Raw genomic sequence first — 17,220 nt, 5'->3', positions numbered from 1 at the left:
AGAGGAGGGGGAGGCTCGCTATCACAATGTCACTGGATCAGAACGAATGCTTGAGGGATTAGAATGTTGAAGTGAGACGATACCAGACAGCAAATTAAAGGTTATTATTGAACCGCGGCTAGGGGCGGTGGAATTTACACACTGGTGCAATACACGTGTCCTCCAGGCTTGTGCTGTGGTCTGTGCCTTGCTTCTCTCACAGGTACCTAGTACCTGTTTATGTCTAATTATTGCTTTAGTGCTGTTCAGGGCTCCCGGTGACAGAGTATCATGGGATCGTAGCCCAGTCTGGATGGTGTGTCAAACTCTCGGGCATGAATCAGCAACAGATTAAAGTTCCTTTTAAGGAGCGAGGAGCTGGGTGGGACGGGTGGCCCCCACCCAGGGAAACGGGGTATAAAGCACCCATCGCCAGCTGAGCCCAGGATTGATCGAGGTTCCTGAGAGGTACGGAGAGACCGAGAGAGAGAGAGACACACACACACAGACTGATCAAGACTCAGATCTCAATCTGCAAAATTACAGCAGGTACATTCTTTGCTTCTTCTGACCCTCAATCCCCATAAAGTTACGTATTAAGATATCGGCAACTCGCTCACCTCCAAATGTTTGTGGGGTGGGGGGACTCAGTTGAAATTTATCTGAGATTGAGGTTGATCGATTATTTTGTCCGATAAGGGGGTTGAGGAATACAAAGTGAGATCTTGCATTTTTATAGCGCCTTTCACGACCTCAGGCCGTTCCCGGAGCGCTTCGCAGCCAATGAAGTGCTTTTGAAGTGTGGTCACTGTTGTAATGGCGGGAAACGCAGCAGCCGATTTGCGCACAGCAAGCTCCCACAAACAGCAATGTGATAAATGACCGGATCATCTGTTTTTATTTAGTGATGTTGGTGGAGGGATAAATATTGGTTCCCAGGAGACCAGGGAGAACTCTCCCCCTGCTCTTCCTCCAATAATGCTGTGGGGTTTTACGTCCACCCGAGAGGGCAGGCGGGGCCCTCGGGTTTAACATCTCATCTGAAAGACGGCCCTCCACACAGGACTTCCGATTGTTGGTTGAGGGATAAAAATTGGCTCCAGGACACGGGGAAGAACTCCGCCACTCTTGTTCCAAATAGTGTCAAGGGATTCTTTCTTTCTATCTATCTCTCTATCTATCTATCTATCTATCTATCTTTTTCTCTCTATCTCTCTATCTATCTATCTATCTATCTTTTTCTCTCTCCTCTCTCTCTCCCTCCCTCTCTCTCCCTCTCTTTCTCTCTCCCTCCCTCTCTCTCCCTCTCCCTCCCTCTCTCTCTCTCTCTCCCTCTTTCTCTCCCTCTTTCCCCCTCTCCCTCTCCCTCCTCTCCCTCCCTTTCTCTCCCTCTCTCTCTCCCTCTCTCTCCCTCTCCCTCCCTCTTCCTCTCTCCCCCCTCTCTCTCTCTCCCTCCCTCTCTCTCTCCCTCCCACTCTCTCCCTCTCCCTCCCACTCTCTCCCACTCTCTTTCCCTCTCCCTCTCTCTCCCTCTTCCTCTCTGTCCCTCTCTCCCTCTCCCTCCCTCTCTCCCTCCCTCTCTCTCTCTCTCCCTCTCCCTCTCTCTCTCCCTCCCTCTCCCTCTCTCTCTCCCTCCCTCCCTCTTCCTCTTCCTCTCTCCCCCTCTCTCCCTCCCTCCCTCTCTTCCTCTCCCTCTCCCTCTTCCTCTCTCCCTCCCTCGCTATCTCTCTCTCTCCCTGCCTCCCTCTCTCTCCCTCCCTCGCCTCCCTCTCTCTCTCCCTCTCCCTCCCTCTCCCTCCCTCTCTCCCTCTCCCTCTCCCTCTCTCTCTCTCTTCCTCTCTCCCTCCCTCTCTCTCCCTGCCTCCCTCTCTCTCTCTCTCTCTCTATCCCTCTCTCTTTCCCTCTCTCCCCCCTCTCTCTCTCTCCCTCCCTTTCTCTCTCTCTCTGCACCACAGAGGGGATTAACAGCTGAGCCCAATCCTGTCCTGTCATGTCCTGCACTGCCCAACAGGGGTCGATGGAGAGGTTGACTTTATCCCGGCTCAATGACTGATGGACACCGAGGTCACCAGTAGCCCATAATGTGAACCTATCAGTTGGTGAATTAACGGAGGTTTTTTTGGGGGGTTGATTTGCAGGCACTACGTTGAGTTGGGAATGCCGTCTACCGGTCTCCAGATCCTGGGGTTGGCGCTCTCGGTCGTTGGCTGGCTGGGCGCCATTGTCTCCTGCGTGCTGCCCATGTGGAAGGTCACGGCTTTCATCGGCACCAACATCGTGGTGGCCCAGACCACCTGGGAGGGCCTCTGGATGAACTGCGTGGTCCAGAGCACGGGTCAGATGCAGTGCAAGATCTACGATTCCCTGTTGGCCCTTCCCCGTGACCTTCAGGCCGCCCGGGCCTTGACAGTCATCGGCGTGATGCTGGGCGTGCTGGGCATCTTCGTTGGCATCGTCGGGGCCAAGTGCACCAACTGCGTGAAGAACGAGGCAGTCAAGGCCAAGGTGGCCGTGGCCTCCGGGGCGATCTTTGTCTTGGCTGGTTTGCTGGTCCTGGTCCCGGCTGCCTGGTCGGCCAACACCATCATCAAGGACTTCTACAACCCCTTGGTGACCGAGGCCCAGAAGAGGGAGCTGGGGGCCTCCATCTACATCGCCTTCACGACGGCCGGTCTCCTCATCCTGGGCGGAGCCTTACTCTGCTGCTCCTGCCCCAAGGAGGAGCCCAGCTATGTGGCCAAGTTCAAAGCCGGACCGGCCAAGACCTACGCGTAGCGACGCTCCCTGCGTGCCACAGCCCTCGGACTTCGGAAACTATGTCTTTTGTTTGCGGAGGGGCAGGTGACGTACGCTGCCTTTTCGATGGGCAGAGCCACCTTTGAACTCGTGCCGAGACCACGAGCGCATTTCTCTGGACTTGCCGGGGCCTTTGCCAGGCCCGTATCCTCCCGACGGTGACGGCAGGTTCTCGATGGCCTCCTCTTCCTCGTTTTCCCCCCACCTCCACCACCTCCGCATTCCTCGCAACGTCTGGAGTTGAAGCTTGAGAACCTGCTCCCACTCAGACCTCTGGGCCTCCCGGGAACCTGGCCCCTCGCTCTTCCCTTCCCGCCTACTCTTCCGAGCCGACACTATTCAACCGAGGTCCTCCAGGGAATTCGCCAACCTTGCCCCCGATGCTTTGGTTTAACCCTCCAGGTACCAGGTCCACAGGGAGTTGAGTTTGTTTTCCCATACGTAGACTGGACCACAACAAACTCTTGGGCGCCATTGGCCGAATGGACAACCAATAGCCTCTTGACTATTGCATGCGTGTTAGAGGCAAGCTTTCCCCTGGGCATGCTCAGTGATGACAGGAAGTTGAAGCATGTGACCATAGGACTTGATGTCATTTCCTCTTCATTGATTATATCTCAGCATTTCCATAGATCTAAGTAATGTGTATATCAGTTTTATAAAGCTTGTTGCACAAACGTTTTCTTTATAACTGTGTCAAATAAATAGAGCAACTGCATTTGAATGGATTTGTCGTGTCTATTTTCTTGTCAAAGCAAACATTTTCTGCTTCCAAAAGGTGAAAGAGGCCTTTCGGCCCATTGGGTCTGTGCTGGCTCACTGCAAGAGCAATCCCTCAGTGATCCCTCTGCACCGCACTCCTCCCCATAGCGCTGTGTCAATCCCAACATATTCCAACAGCTCCGCACTAAACCCACAGCTCTGTATCAATCCTACATGAATCCCAGAGCCATGCCTCTCTCCCCATAGCGCTGTATCAATCCCAAACTAATCCCACTACCCTGCTCTCTCTAAGTAACCCCGTATCAATCCCACACTAATCCCAGAGCCATGTCGCTCTCCCCACAGCACTGTATCAGTCCCAAACTAATCCCACTACCCTGCTCTCTCCCAGTGGCCCTGTTTCAATCCCACACTAATCCCACTACCCTGCTCTCTCCCAGTGGCCCTGTATCAATCCCGCACTAATCCCAGAACCATGTCTCTCTCCCCACAGCACTGTATCAGTCCCAAACTAATCCCACTACCCTGCTCTCTCCCAGTGGCCCTGTATCAATCCCACACTAATCCCACTACCCTGCTCTCTCCCAGTGGCCCTGTATCCATCCCACACGAATCCCAGAGCCATGTCTCTCTCCCCACAGCACTGTATCAGTCCCAAACTAATCCCACTACCCTGCTCTCTCCCAGTGGCCCTGTATCAATCCCACACTAATCCCACTACCCTGCTCTCTCCCAGTGGCCCTGTATCAATCCCACACTAATCCCAGAGCCATGTCGCTCTCCCCACAGCACTGTACCAGTCCCAAACTAATCCCACTACCCTGCTCTCTCCCAGTGGCCCTGTATCAATCCCACACTAATCCCACTACCCTGCTCTCTCCCAGTGGCCCTGTATCAATCCCACACTAATCCCAGAGCCATGTCTCTCTCCCCACAGCACTGTATCAGTCCCAAACTAATCCCACTACCCTGCTCTCTCCCAGTGGCCCTGTATCAATCCCACACTAATCCCAGAGCCATGTCTCTCTCCCCACAGCACTGTATTAGTCCCAAACTAATCCCACTACCCTGCTCTCTCCCAGTGGCCCTGTATCAATCCCACACTAATCCCACTACCCTGCTCTCTCCCAGTGGCCCTGTATCAATCCCACACTAATCCCAGAGCCATGTCTCTCTCCCCACAGCACTGTACCAGTCCCAAACTAATCCCACTACCCTGCTCTCTCCCAGTGGCCCTGTATCAATCCCACACTAATCCCACTACCCTGCTCTCTCCCAGTGGCCCTGTATCAATCCCACACTAATCCCAGAGCCATGTCTCTCTCCCCACAGCACTGTATCAGTCCCAAACTAATCCCACTACCCTGCTCTCTCCCAGTGGCCCTGTATCAATCCCACACTAATCCCACTGCCCTGCTCTCTCCCCATAGCAGTGTATCAATCCAAAACTAATCCCACTGCCCTGCTCTCGGCCTGTAAGATTCGCAAAATTGATATTGTATTAATAAGGGTCAATGGCAGAAGAGGCCATGATTTTAAAGACTGTTTTAAAAGAAGCCTAGGAAAAAGGGGCATTCAAAATGGCCACCAGACCCCGTGACCAACTTATTGGGACACCTTAAAAATGGTTCCTGCAGTCCTCAGACAGCTTTGTGGATTCAACCCACAGTAGGTTCTGGAAGCCGTTTCTGAGGAAACGAAGCCAGACACGTACACTTATATACATATAGATTGGATGCAGATCCGACCAGATCGGCCTGTAGATAAAGGCCATCTAAATGTTTACCCAGACAAAGGAAAACAGTTACACATTCATGAGAAGAGCATCAAGGACCCGTTAAGGACATCACCAGGACATTAAAAACAATGAAGGTCATTCCAGGCCAGAGATGGCCCGTTACCGGCCATCCAAGAACAGTTTAAAATAGAATAACTACCCCGTTGTGCAACCAGCCCGCCAAAATTAAAACAAAAGACTAACCTGATTTGGCGCGAGATAAGGGCTTCTGCTGAGAAGTATAACTGGGAGACACCCGGGTAGAAAGAAAGCTTAATGAAGGTTATGAGCTGGATCAGTTTATCAGCTTTGGGGAGCTAGACAGAGAGGGGCTGCTTGGAAGAAGATCAGCGTGGCTCCATCATCGGAGGGGAAGAAGAAGAAAACCAGGCAGCCATCAAGAAGGTAGTTCTAAGTCCGCGTCCCGCCCCGAGGTAACCGTCAGGAGGCCATCGACCCACCCCGGATCGGGGGAAGTGACAATAAAAAACTACAGAAGGAAACTATGGGGGCCAACCCGGGGCTCCTCTGACCGGGGTCGAGCAGACGATCCCCGACCCCGCTGACATCCAGGCCAGCCGGTGTCCAGCCGTCCCCGACCCCCACCTCAGGAGAGAGGTGTGGCGCAGCTCGCTGGGGCTCCACTAACCACATGGAGACAGGACGCCTGAAAGGATCAAAACGCAAGACTTCAAAACTCTATACTTTTCCAATTGGACTGGTGAGCATGTTTCTGGCCCTTCATAATCGGATCTAGATAGGTTAAAGGGGGTGGTCATTTTGGGTATAATTAACATGAGTTGTTGTCCCTCGATGTTCCGTGTGTTTCCCCATTTCATGATGACTTTTGTAAAGTATAATATGCCTGTATCTATTTTAGTTAGTACTGTATTGTTATGATGTGTTTTTCCCTCCCATGTACCCTCTTATTTGCTTGCATTTGATTTGTTTTTCCACATGCAATAAAATTCCATTTTGATTCATTAAACTTGGTCTATAAGAGTCTTCTCTGCATTGTAGTTCCTGCACCTAAGTTCAGTGTCTAGAACTTAAGGGGCGATGGGTCGAACCACTCAAGGTTTTACTGTGCAAAAGAGAGAGAGAGGCCTTTGGCGAGAGAAACCTCTGCGACCTCGGAGAAAAAACCCCTTACAGGCCCATAGCCCTGTATCAATCCAAAACAAATCCCATTATCCCGCTCTCTCCCCATAGCCCTGTATCAATCTGCAAACTAATCCCACTGCCCTGCTCTCTCCCCATAGACCTGTATCAATCCCAAACTAATCCCACTGCCCCGCTCTCTCCTCATAGCCGCGTATCGATCCCAAACAAATCCCACTGCCCCGCTCTCTCCCATAACCCTGTATTAATCACAAACTATTCCCACTGACACACCCTTTCCCCGTAGCCCTGTATCAAACCCAAAATAATCCCAATGCCCTGCTCTCTCCCCATAGCATTGTATCAACCCCAAACTAATCCCACTGACCCACCCTCACCTTGTAGCCCTGCATTAATCCCCAAACTAATTCCCCCTGCCTGCACTCTCCCATAGCCCTATATCAGTCCCCAAACTAATCCCACTGCCCTGCTCGCTCCCCATAGCCCTGTATCAATCCCAAACTAATCCCACAGCCCCTCTCTCTCTCCACAGCCCTGTACCAATCCCAAATTAATCCCACTGCCCCGCTCTCTTCCCATAGCTCTGTATCAATCCCAAACTAATCCCACTGCCCTGCTCGCTCCCCATAGCCCTGTATCAATCCCAAACTAATCCCACAGCCCCTCTCTCTCCCCATAGTACTGTATCAATCCCCAAACTAATCCCAATGCCCCACTCTCTCCCCATAGCTCTGTATCAATCCCAAACTAATCCCACTGCCCTGCTCTCTCCCCATAGCCCTGTATCAATCCCAAACTAACCCCACAGCCCCTCTCTCTCCATACAGCCCTGTATCAATCCCAAACTAATCCCACTGCCCCACTGTCTCCCAGTAGCTCTGTATCAACCCCAAACTAATCCCACTGGCCCACTCTCTCCCCATAGCCCTGTATCAATCCAAAACTAATCCCACTGCCCTCCTCTCTCCCCATAGCCCTGTATCAATCCCAAACTAATCCCACTGCCCCGCTCTCTCCCCATAGCCCTGTATCAATCCATAACTAATCCCACTGCCCCGCTCTCGCCCCATAGCCCTGTATCAGTCCCCAAACTATTCCTACTGCCCCGCTCTCTCACCCGATAGCCCTGTATCAATCCACAAACTAGTCCCACTGACCCGCCCTCTCCCTGTAGCCCTGTATCAATCCCAAAATAATCCCACTGCCCTGCTCTCTCCCCATAGGCTTGTATCAACCCCAAACTAATCCCACTGGCACACCCTCTTCCCTTAACCCTGTATCAATCCCAAACTAATCCCACTGCCTCGCTCTCTCCCCATAACCCTTTATCAATCCCCAAACTAGTCCCATTGACCCGCCCTCTCCCCATAGCCCTGTATCAATCCCAAAATAATCCCACTGCCATGCTCTCTCCCCATAGCCTTGTATCAACCCCAAACTAATCCCACTGACCCACCCTCTCCCCGTAGCCCTGTATCAATCCCCAAACTAGTCCCACTGACCTGCCCTCTCACCATAGCCCTGTATCAATCCCAAACAAATCCCACTGCCCCGCTCTCTCCCATAGCCCTGTATCAATCCCAAACTAATCCCACTGCCCCACTCTCTCCCATTAGCTCTGTATCAATCCCAAACTAATCCCACTGCCCTGCTCTCTCCCATAGCCCTGTATCAATCCCTAACTAATCCCACTGCCCTCCTCTCTCCCCATAGCCCTGTATCAATCCCAAACTAATCCCACTGCCCTCCTCTCTCCCGATAGCCCTGTATCAATCACAAACTAATCCCACTTCCCTCCTCTCTCCCCATAGCCCTGTATCAGTCTCAAACTAATCCCACTGCCCTGCTGTCTCCCAGTAGCCCTGTATCAATCACAAACTAATCCCACTGCCCCGCTCTATCCCCATAGGCCTATATCAATCCCAAACTAATCCCACTGCCCCGCTCTATCCCCATAGCCCTATATCAATCCCAAACTAATCCCACTGCCCTCCTCTCCCCTCATAGACCTGTATAAATCCCAAATTAATCCCACTGCCTCACTCTCTCCCCATAGCCCTGTATCAATCTCAAACTAATCCCACTGCCCCACTTTCTCGCCATAGTCCTGTATTAATCCAAAACTAATCCCATTGCCCCACTCTCACCCCATAGCCCTGTATCAGACCCAATCTAATCCCACTGCCCCGCTCTCTCCCCATAGTCCTGTATCAATCTCAAACTAATCCCACTGCCCTGCTGTCTCCCAGTAGCCCTGTATCAATCACAAACTAATCCCACTGCCCCGCTCTATCCCCATAGGCCTTTATCAATCCCAAACTAATCCCACAGCCCCGCTCTATCCCCATAGGCCTGTATCAATCCCAAACTAATCCCACTGCCCCGCTCTCTCCCCATAGCCCTGTATCAATCTCAAACTATTCCCACAGCCCCGCTCTATCCCCACAGGCCTGTATCAATCCCAAACTAATCCCACTGCCCCACTCTCTCCCCATCGCCCTATATCAATCTCAAACTAATCCCACTGCCCCTGAGCCAGCGTGTAGAAAGTCCTACAAGAGAGGGGGCGGTACTGGCCCTAATTCTAGGGAATGTAGCCGGGCAAGTGGTGGAAGTGTCAGTAGGAGAGCATTTTGGCGACAGTGACCATAATTCGGTGAGATTTAAGGTGGTCATGGAAAAAGACAAAGACGGCCCGGAAATAAGGGTTCTAAATTGGGGGAAGGCCGATTTTAATATGATAAGGCAGGATCTGGCCAAAGTGGACTGGGAGCAGCTACTTATAGGAAAATCCACATCAAAGCAGTGGGAGACTTTCAGAAGGGAAATAGAGAGAGTACAATGCCAACATGTTCCCGTAAAGGTCAAGGGTGGTACCAACAAGCAAAGGGAACCTTGGATGACAAGGGATATACAAAAATGCATTAGGAAAAAAAGGGGGGCTTTTGGCAGTTACAAAAGACTAAAGACGGAGGAAGCCCTAGAGGAGTATAAAAAGTGCAGGGGCATACTTAAAAAAGAAATTAGGAGAGTGAGGAGGGGCCATGAAATAACACTGGCGAGCAAAATAAAGGAAAATCCTAAGATGTTTTATAAGTATATTAAGGGCAAGAGGATAACCAGGGAAAGGGTAGGGCCCATTAGGGACCAAAGTGGCAATCTGTGTGTAGAGCCAGATGATGTAGGCGGGGTTTTAAATGAATTTTTTGCATCTGTGTTCACTATGGAGGAAGACGATGTAGACATAGAAATCGGGCAAGGGGACTGTGATATACTTGAACATATTAGCATCGAGAGGGAGGAGGTACTAGCGGTTTTAGCAGGCCAAAAAGTGGATAAATCCCCAGGCCCGGACGAGATGTATCCCAGGCTGCTGTGTGAGGCAAAGGAGGAGATTGCAGGGGCTCTGACACAAATTTTCAGAACCTCTCTGGCCACAGGGGATGTACCAGAGGACTGGAGAACAGCTAATGTAGTACCATTATTCAAGAAGGGTAGCAGGGATAAACCAGGGAATTACAGGCCAGTGAGCCTAACATCTGTGGTAGGGAAATTATTGGAAAAAGTTCTGAGGGACAAAATTAGTCTCCACTTGGAGAGGCAAGGATTAATCGGGGATAGTCAGCATGGCTTTGTCAAGGGTAAATCATGTCTGACCAATCTGATTGAATCTTTCGAGGGGGTGACAAGGTGCGTGGATGAGGGAAATGCTGTGGATGTGGTATACATGGACTTCAGTAAGGCTTTTGACAAAGTCCCGCATAGGAGACTGGTCAAGAAGGTAAGAGCCCATGGGATCCAGGGTGCCTTGGCACGTTGGATCCTAAACTGGCTGAGTGGCAGGAGGCAGAGGGTGATGGTCGAAGGTTGCTTTTGTGACTGGAAGCCTGTGTCCAGTGGGGTACCTCAGGGATCGGTGCTGGGTCCCTTGCTGTTTGTGATCTACATAAATGATTTGGATGAGAATGTAAAAGGTATGATCAGTAAGTTCGCAGATGACACGAAAATTGGTGGGGTGGTAAATTGCGAGGAGGAAAGCCTCAGGCTACAGGATGATATAAACGGGTTGGTCAGATGGGCGGAAAAGTGGCAAATGGAATTTAACCCTGAAAAGTGCGAGGTGATGCATTTTGGACGGACAAATAAGGCAAGGGAATACACAATGAGTGGTAGGGCCCTAGGAAGCACAGAGGGTCAGAGGGACCTTGGTGTACATGTACATAGATCCCTGAAGTGTGGAGATGCCGGAGTTGGACTGGGGTGGACAAATGTAAGAAGTCACACAACACCAGGTTATAGTCCAACAGCTTTATTTGAAATCACAAGCTTTCGGAGCGCTGCTCCTTCTTCAGGTGAAGTGGAGAAATGCATAAAGACACAGCTTATATAGTCAGAGAATCATGTCAGATGTTTACAGGTAACCTTTCCAACTGCCATTTATCACACCTCGGCAGAGAGATAATCACAGCAGTTAAAGGTGTGAATGGTGTCCAAACAGGTCAGTCAGGGAAACATTACATCAAAGAACAATGAGGTGGGGTCACAAGGGGTCAAATATTGCAGATGCTGGGGTCTGTATGAAAAACAAAAAAACAGACAAAAAACATTTTTTTTGGCTGGAAATCACAGCAGGTCCGGCCGCATCTGTGTAGAGAGAACAAGCCAATGTCGACTCGAGTCTGGATGACCCTGCATCAGGTGGGGTTACATGTAGCGTGACATGAACCCAAGATCTCAGTTGAGGCCGTCCTCATGGGTGCGGAACTTGGCTATCAGTTACTGCTCGACGATTTTGCGTTGTCGTGTGTCTCGAAGGCCACCTTGGAGAATGCTTACCCGAAGATTGGAGGCTGAATGTCCTTGACTGCTGAAGTGCTCCCCGACTGGGAGGGAACACTCCTGCCTGGTGATTGTTGCGCGGTGTCCGTTCATCCGTTGTCGCAGTGTCTGCATGGTCTCGCCGATGTACCATGCTCCGGGGCATCCTTTCCTGCAACGTATGAGGTAGACAACGTTGGCCGAGTCACATGAGTATGTACCATGTACCTGGTGGGTGGTGTCCTCACGTGTGATGATGGTATCTGTGTTGATGATCTGGCATGTCTTGCAGAGGTTGCTGTGGCAGGGTTGTGTGGTGTCGTGGTCGCTGTTCTCCTGCAAGCTGGGTAATTTGCTGCGAACGATGGTCTGTTTGAGGTTAGGCGGCTGTTTGAAAGCGAATAGTGGAGGCGTGGGGATGGCCTTAGCGAGGTGTTCGTCGTCATCGATGACATGTTGAAGGCTGCGAAGAACATGGCGTAGTTTCTCCGCTCCTATGGACAAGCCCTGCGAATACACAGGATCTGCTCAGACGAGGAGGAACGCGATGGACACCTACAGACACTGAAAGACGCCCTTGTAAGAACGGGATATGACGCTCGACTCGTCGATCGACAGTTCCGACGGGCCACAGCGAAAAATCGCATAGACCTCCTCAGAAGACAAACATGGGACACAACCAACAGAGTACCCTTCGTCGTGCAGTACTTCCCCGGAGCGGAGAAACTACGCCATGTTCTTCGCAGCCTTCAACATGCCATCGATGACGATGAATACCTCGCTAAGGCCATCCCCACGCCTCCACTACTCGCCTTCAAACAGCCGCCTAACCTCAAACAGACCATCGTTCGCAGCAAATTACCCAGCTTTCAGGAGAACAGCGACCACGACACCACACAACCCTGCCACAGCAACCTCTGCAAGACATGCCAGATCATCAACACAGATACCATCATCACACGTGAGGACACCACCCACCAGGTACATGGTACATACTCATGTGACTCGGCCAACGTTGTCTACCTCATACGTTGCAGGAAAGGATGCCCCGGAGCATGGTACATTGGCGAGACCATGCAGACACTGCGACAACGGATGAACGGACACCGCGCAACAATCACCAGGCAGGAGTGTTCCCACCCAGTCGGGGAGCACTTCAGCAGTCAAGGACATTCAGCCTCCGATCTTCGGGTAAGCATTCTCCAAGGTGGCCTTCGAGACACACGACAACGCAAAATCGTCGAGCAGAAACTGATAGCCAAGTTCCGCACCCATGAGGACGGCCTCAACCGAGATCTTGGGTTCATGTCACGCTACATGTAACCCCACCTGATGCAGGGTCATCCAGACTCGAGTCGACATTGGCTTGTTCTCTCTACACAGATGCGGCCGGACCTGCTGTGATTTCCAGCTAAAAAAAATGTTTTTTGTCTGTTTTTTTGTTTTTCATACAGACCCCAGCATCTGCAACATTTGACTCCTTGTGACCCCACCTCATTGTTCTTTGATGTAATGTTTCCCTGACTGACCTGTTTGGGCACCATTCACACCTTTGACTGCTGTGATTATCTCTCTGCCAAGGTGTGATAAATGGCAGTTGGAAAGGTTACCTGTAAACATCTGACATGATTCTCTGACTATATAAGCCGTGTCTTTATGCATTTCTCCACTTCACCTGAAGAAGGAGCAGCGCTCCGAAAGCTTGTGATTTCAAATAAAGCTGTTGGACTATAACCTGGTGTTGTGTGACTTCTTACATAGATCCCTGAAGGCAGCGGATCAGGTAGATAAGGTGATTAAAAAGGCATATGGGATACTTGCCTTCATTAGCCGAGGCATAGAATATAATAGCAGGGAGGTTATGATGGAGCTGTACAAAACGCTGGTAAGGCCACAGCTGGAGTACTGTGTGCAGTTCTGGTCGCCTCACTATAGGAAGGATGTGATTGCTTTGGAGAGGGTGCAGAGAAGATTCACCAGGATGTTACCTGGGATGGAGCGCCTCAGCTATGAAGAAAGACTAAACAGGCTGGGGTTGTTTTCCTTGGAGCAAAGAAGGCTGAGGGGGGACCTGATTGAGGTGTACAAAATGATGAGGGGCATAGATAGGGTAGATAAAGAGGAACTTTTCCCCTTAGTAGGGGGGTCAATAACAAGGGGGCATAGATTCAAGGTAAGGGGCAGGAGGTTTGGAGGGGATTTGAGGAGGAACTTTTTCACCCATAGGGTGGTTGGAGTCTGGAACTCACTGCCTGAAAGGGTGGTAGAGGCAGGAATCCTTACAACATTCAAGAAGCATTTGGATGAGCACTTGAAATGCCATTGCATACAAGGCTATGGACCAAATGCTGGAAAATGGGATTAGATTGGACAGGGCTTGATGGACGGCGCAGACACGATGGGCCGAAGGGCCTCTTTCTGTGCTGTATAACTCTATGACTCTATGACTCTATGACATAGCCCTGTATCAATCCCCAAACTAGTCCCACTGACCCACCCTCTCCCCATAGTCTTGTATCAATCCCCAAACAAATCGCACTTCCCAACTCTCTCCCCATAGCCCTGTATCAATCTCAAACTAATCCCACTGCCCCGCTCTCGCCCCATAGTCCTGTATCAATCTCAAGCTAATCCCACTGCCCCACTCTCTCCCCATAGCCCTGTATCAATCTCAAACTAATCCCACTACCCTGCTCTCTCCCCATAGCCCAGTATCAATCCCAAACTAATCCAACTGCCCCGCTCTCTCCCCATAGCCCTGTATCAATCCCAAACTGATCCCACTGCCTCGCTCTCTCCCCATAGCCCTGTATCAATCCCCAAACTGATCCCTCTGTCTCGCTCTCTCCCCATAGCCCTGTATAAATCTCAAACTAATCCCACTGCCCCGCTCTCTCCGCATAGCCCTGTATCAATCCCAAACTAATCTCACTGCCTCGCTCTCTCCCCATAGCCCTGTATCAATCCCAAACTAATCTCACTACCTGCTCACTCCCCATAGCCCTGTATCAATCTCAAACTAATCCCACTGCCCCGCTCTCTCCCCATAGCCCTGTATCAATCCCCGAACTATTCGTACTGCCCCGCTCTCTCCCCATTGTCCTGTATCAATCCCCAAACTAGTCCCACTGACCTGCCCTCTCCCCATAGCCTTGTTTCAGTCCCCAAACTAATCCCACTGCCCCACTCTCTCCCCATTGTCCTGTATCAATCCCCAATCTAGTCCCACTGCCCTGCTCTGTCCCCATAGTCCTGTATCAATCCAAAACTAATTCCACTGCCCCGCTCTCTCCCCATAGCCCTGTATAAATCTCAAACTAATCCCACTGCCCCGCTCTCTCCCCATAGCCCTGTATCAATCCCAAACTAATCTCACTGCCTCGCTCTCTCCCCATAGCCCTGTATCAATCCCAAACTAATCTCACTACCCGCTCTCTCCCCATAGCCCAGTATCAATCCCAAACGAATCCAACTGCCCCACTCTCTCCCCATAGTCCTGTATCAATCCAAAACTAATCCCTTTGCCCTGCACTCTCCCCATAGCCCTCTATCAATCTCAAACTAATTCCACTGCCTCGCTCTCTCCCCATAGCCCAGTATCAATCCCAAACTAATCCAACTACCCCGTTCTCTCCCCATAGGCCTGTTTCAATCCCAAACTAATCGCAATTACCCGCTCTCTCCCCATAGCCCAGTATCAATCCCAAACTAATTCAACTGCCCCGCTGTCTCCCCATAGGCCTGTTTCAATCCCAAACTAATCCCACTGCCCTGCTCTCTCCCCATAGACCTGTATCAATCCCAAACTAATCGCACTGCCCCGCTCTATCCCCATAGGCCTATATCAATCCCAAAATAATCCCACTGCCTCACTCTCTCCCCATAGCCCTGTATCAATCTCAAACTAATCCCACTGCCCCGCTTTCTCCCCATAGTCCTGTATTAATCCAAAACTAATCCCATTGCCCCACTCTCACCCCATAGCCCTGTATCAGACCCAATCTAATCCCAGTGCCCCGCTCTCTCTCCATAGACCTGTATCAATCTCAAACTAATCCCACTGCCCCTCTATCTCCCCATAGCCCAGTATCAATCCCAAACTAAACCAACTGCCCCGCTCTCTCCCCATAGGCCTGTATCAATCCCCAAACTAATCCCACTGCCCCGCCCTATCCCCATAGCCCTGTATCAATGCCAAACTAATCCAACTGCCCCGCTCTATCCCCATAGGCCTGTATCAATCCCAAACTAAACCCACTGCCCCACTATCTCCCCATAGCGCTGTATCAATCTGAAACTAATCCCACCGACCCCCTCTCTCCCCATAGCCCTGTATCAATCCCCAAACTAATCCCACTGCCCCACTCTCTCCCCATAGCCCTGTATCAATCCCCAAACTAATCCCACTGCCCCGCTCTCTCCCCATCATCCTGTATCAATCGCAAACTAATCCCACTGCCCCGCTCTCTCCCCATAGCCCTGTATCAGTCCCCAAACTAATCCCACTGCCCCCTCAATCCCCATAGCCCTGTATCAATCCCAAACTAATCCCACTGCCCCGCTCTCTCCCCATAGTACTGTATCAATTCCCAAACTAACCCTACTGCCCCCTCACTCCCCATCGCCCTGTATCAATCTCAAACTAATCCCACTGCCCCGCTCTCTCCCCATAGCCCTGAATCAATTTCAAACTAATCCCACTGCCCCGCTCTCTCCCCATAGCCCTGAATCAATCCAAAACTAATCCCACCGACCCCCTCTCTCCCCATAGCCCAGTATCAATCCAAAACTAATCCCACCAACCCCCTCTCTCTCCCCATAGCCCTGTATCAATCCCCAAACTAATCCCACTGCCCCGCTCTCTCCCCACACCCTTTATCAATCCCAAACTAATCCCACTGCCCTGCTCTCTCCCCATAGCCTTGGATCAATCTCCAAACTAATCCCACTGACCCACTCTCTCCCCATAGCCCTGTATTAATCCCAAACTAGTCCCACTGCCCTGCTCTCTCTCCATAGTCCTGTATCAATCCAAAACTAATCCCACTGCCCCGCTCTCTCCACACAGCCCTGTATCAATCCCCAAACTAATCCTACTGCCCCGCTCTCTCCCCATGGCCCTGTATCAATCCCAAACTGATCCCAATGCCTCGCTCTCTCTCCATAGCCGTGTAACAATCCCAAACTAATCCTACTACCCCGCTCTCTCCCCATAGCACTGTATCAATCCCCAAACTAATCCCGCTGCCCCACTCTCTCCCCACAGCCCGGTGTCAATCCCCAAACTAATCCCACTGCCCCACTCTCTCCCCATAGCATTGTATCAATCCCAAACTAATCCCACTGCCCTGCTCTCTCCCCATAGCCGTGTATCAAACCAAACTAATCCCACGGCCCTGCTCTCTCCCCATATCCCAGAATCAATCCCAAATTAATCCCACTGCCCCGCTCTCTCCCCATAGGCCTGTATCAATCCTCAAACTAATCCCACTGCCCCGCGCTCTCCCCATAGCCCTGTATCAATCCCCAAACTAATCTCACTGCCCTGCTCTCTACCCATAGCGCTGTATCAATCTCAAACTAATCCCACTGCCCCACTCTCTCCCCATAGCCATGTATCAATCCCAAACTAACCCACTGCCCCTCTCTCTCCCCATAGCCCCGTATCAACCCCAAACTAATTCCACTGCCCCGCTCTTTCCCCATAACCCTGTATCAACCCCAAACTAATCCCACTGCCCCTCTCTCTCCCCATAGCCCTGTATCAATCTCAAACTAATCCCACTGCACTGCTCTCTCCCCATAGATCTGTATCAATCTCAAAATAATCCCACTGGCCCATGCTCTCCCAATAGCCCAGTATCAACCCCAAACTAATCCCACTGCCCCACTCTCTCCTCATAACCCTGTATCAATCTCAAACTAATCCCACTGCCCTGCCCTTTCCTCATAGCCCTGTATCAATCCCAAACTGTTGCCACTGCCCCGGTCTCTACCCATAGCCC

At 51.2% G+C, this 17,220-nt stretch overlaps 1 protein-coding gene across 1 annotated transcript; it reads left to right on the top strand.

Moving 5' to 3' along the window:
* The first annotated feature begins 295 nt into the window (after positions 1–295).
* Positions 296–3,461, top strand: LOC147095474 (claudin-4-like). Its single transcript, XM_085973963.1, has 2 exons — positions 296–528; positions 2,118–3,461. Exon 2 carries the CDS (start codon positions 2,137–2,139, stop codon positions 2,752–2,754), a length of 618 nt encoding a protein of 205 aa, XP_085830089.1. The 5' UTR covers positions 296–528; positions 2,118–2,136; the 3' UTR covers positions 2,755–3,461.
* The last annotated feature ends 13,759 nt before the right edge of the window (positions 3,462–17,220 follow it).

The sequence above is a fragment of the Somniosus microcephalus genome, unplaced genomic scaffold (genome assembly GCF_052327205.1).
Source record: "Somniosus microcephalus isolate GS21.2 unplaced genomic scaffold, FLI_Smic_1.0 unresolved_chr1, whole genome shotgun sequence".
In the NCBI taxonomy this organism is placed as follows: domain Eukaryota; kingdom Metazoa; phylum Chordata; class Chondrichthyes; order Squaliformes; family Somniosidae; genus Somniosus; species Somniosus microcephalus.
The sequence above is the reverse complement of the archived record's forward strand: the minus strand, read 5'-3'. Positions and strand labels throughout refer to the sequence as shown.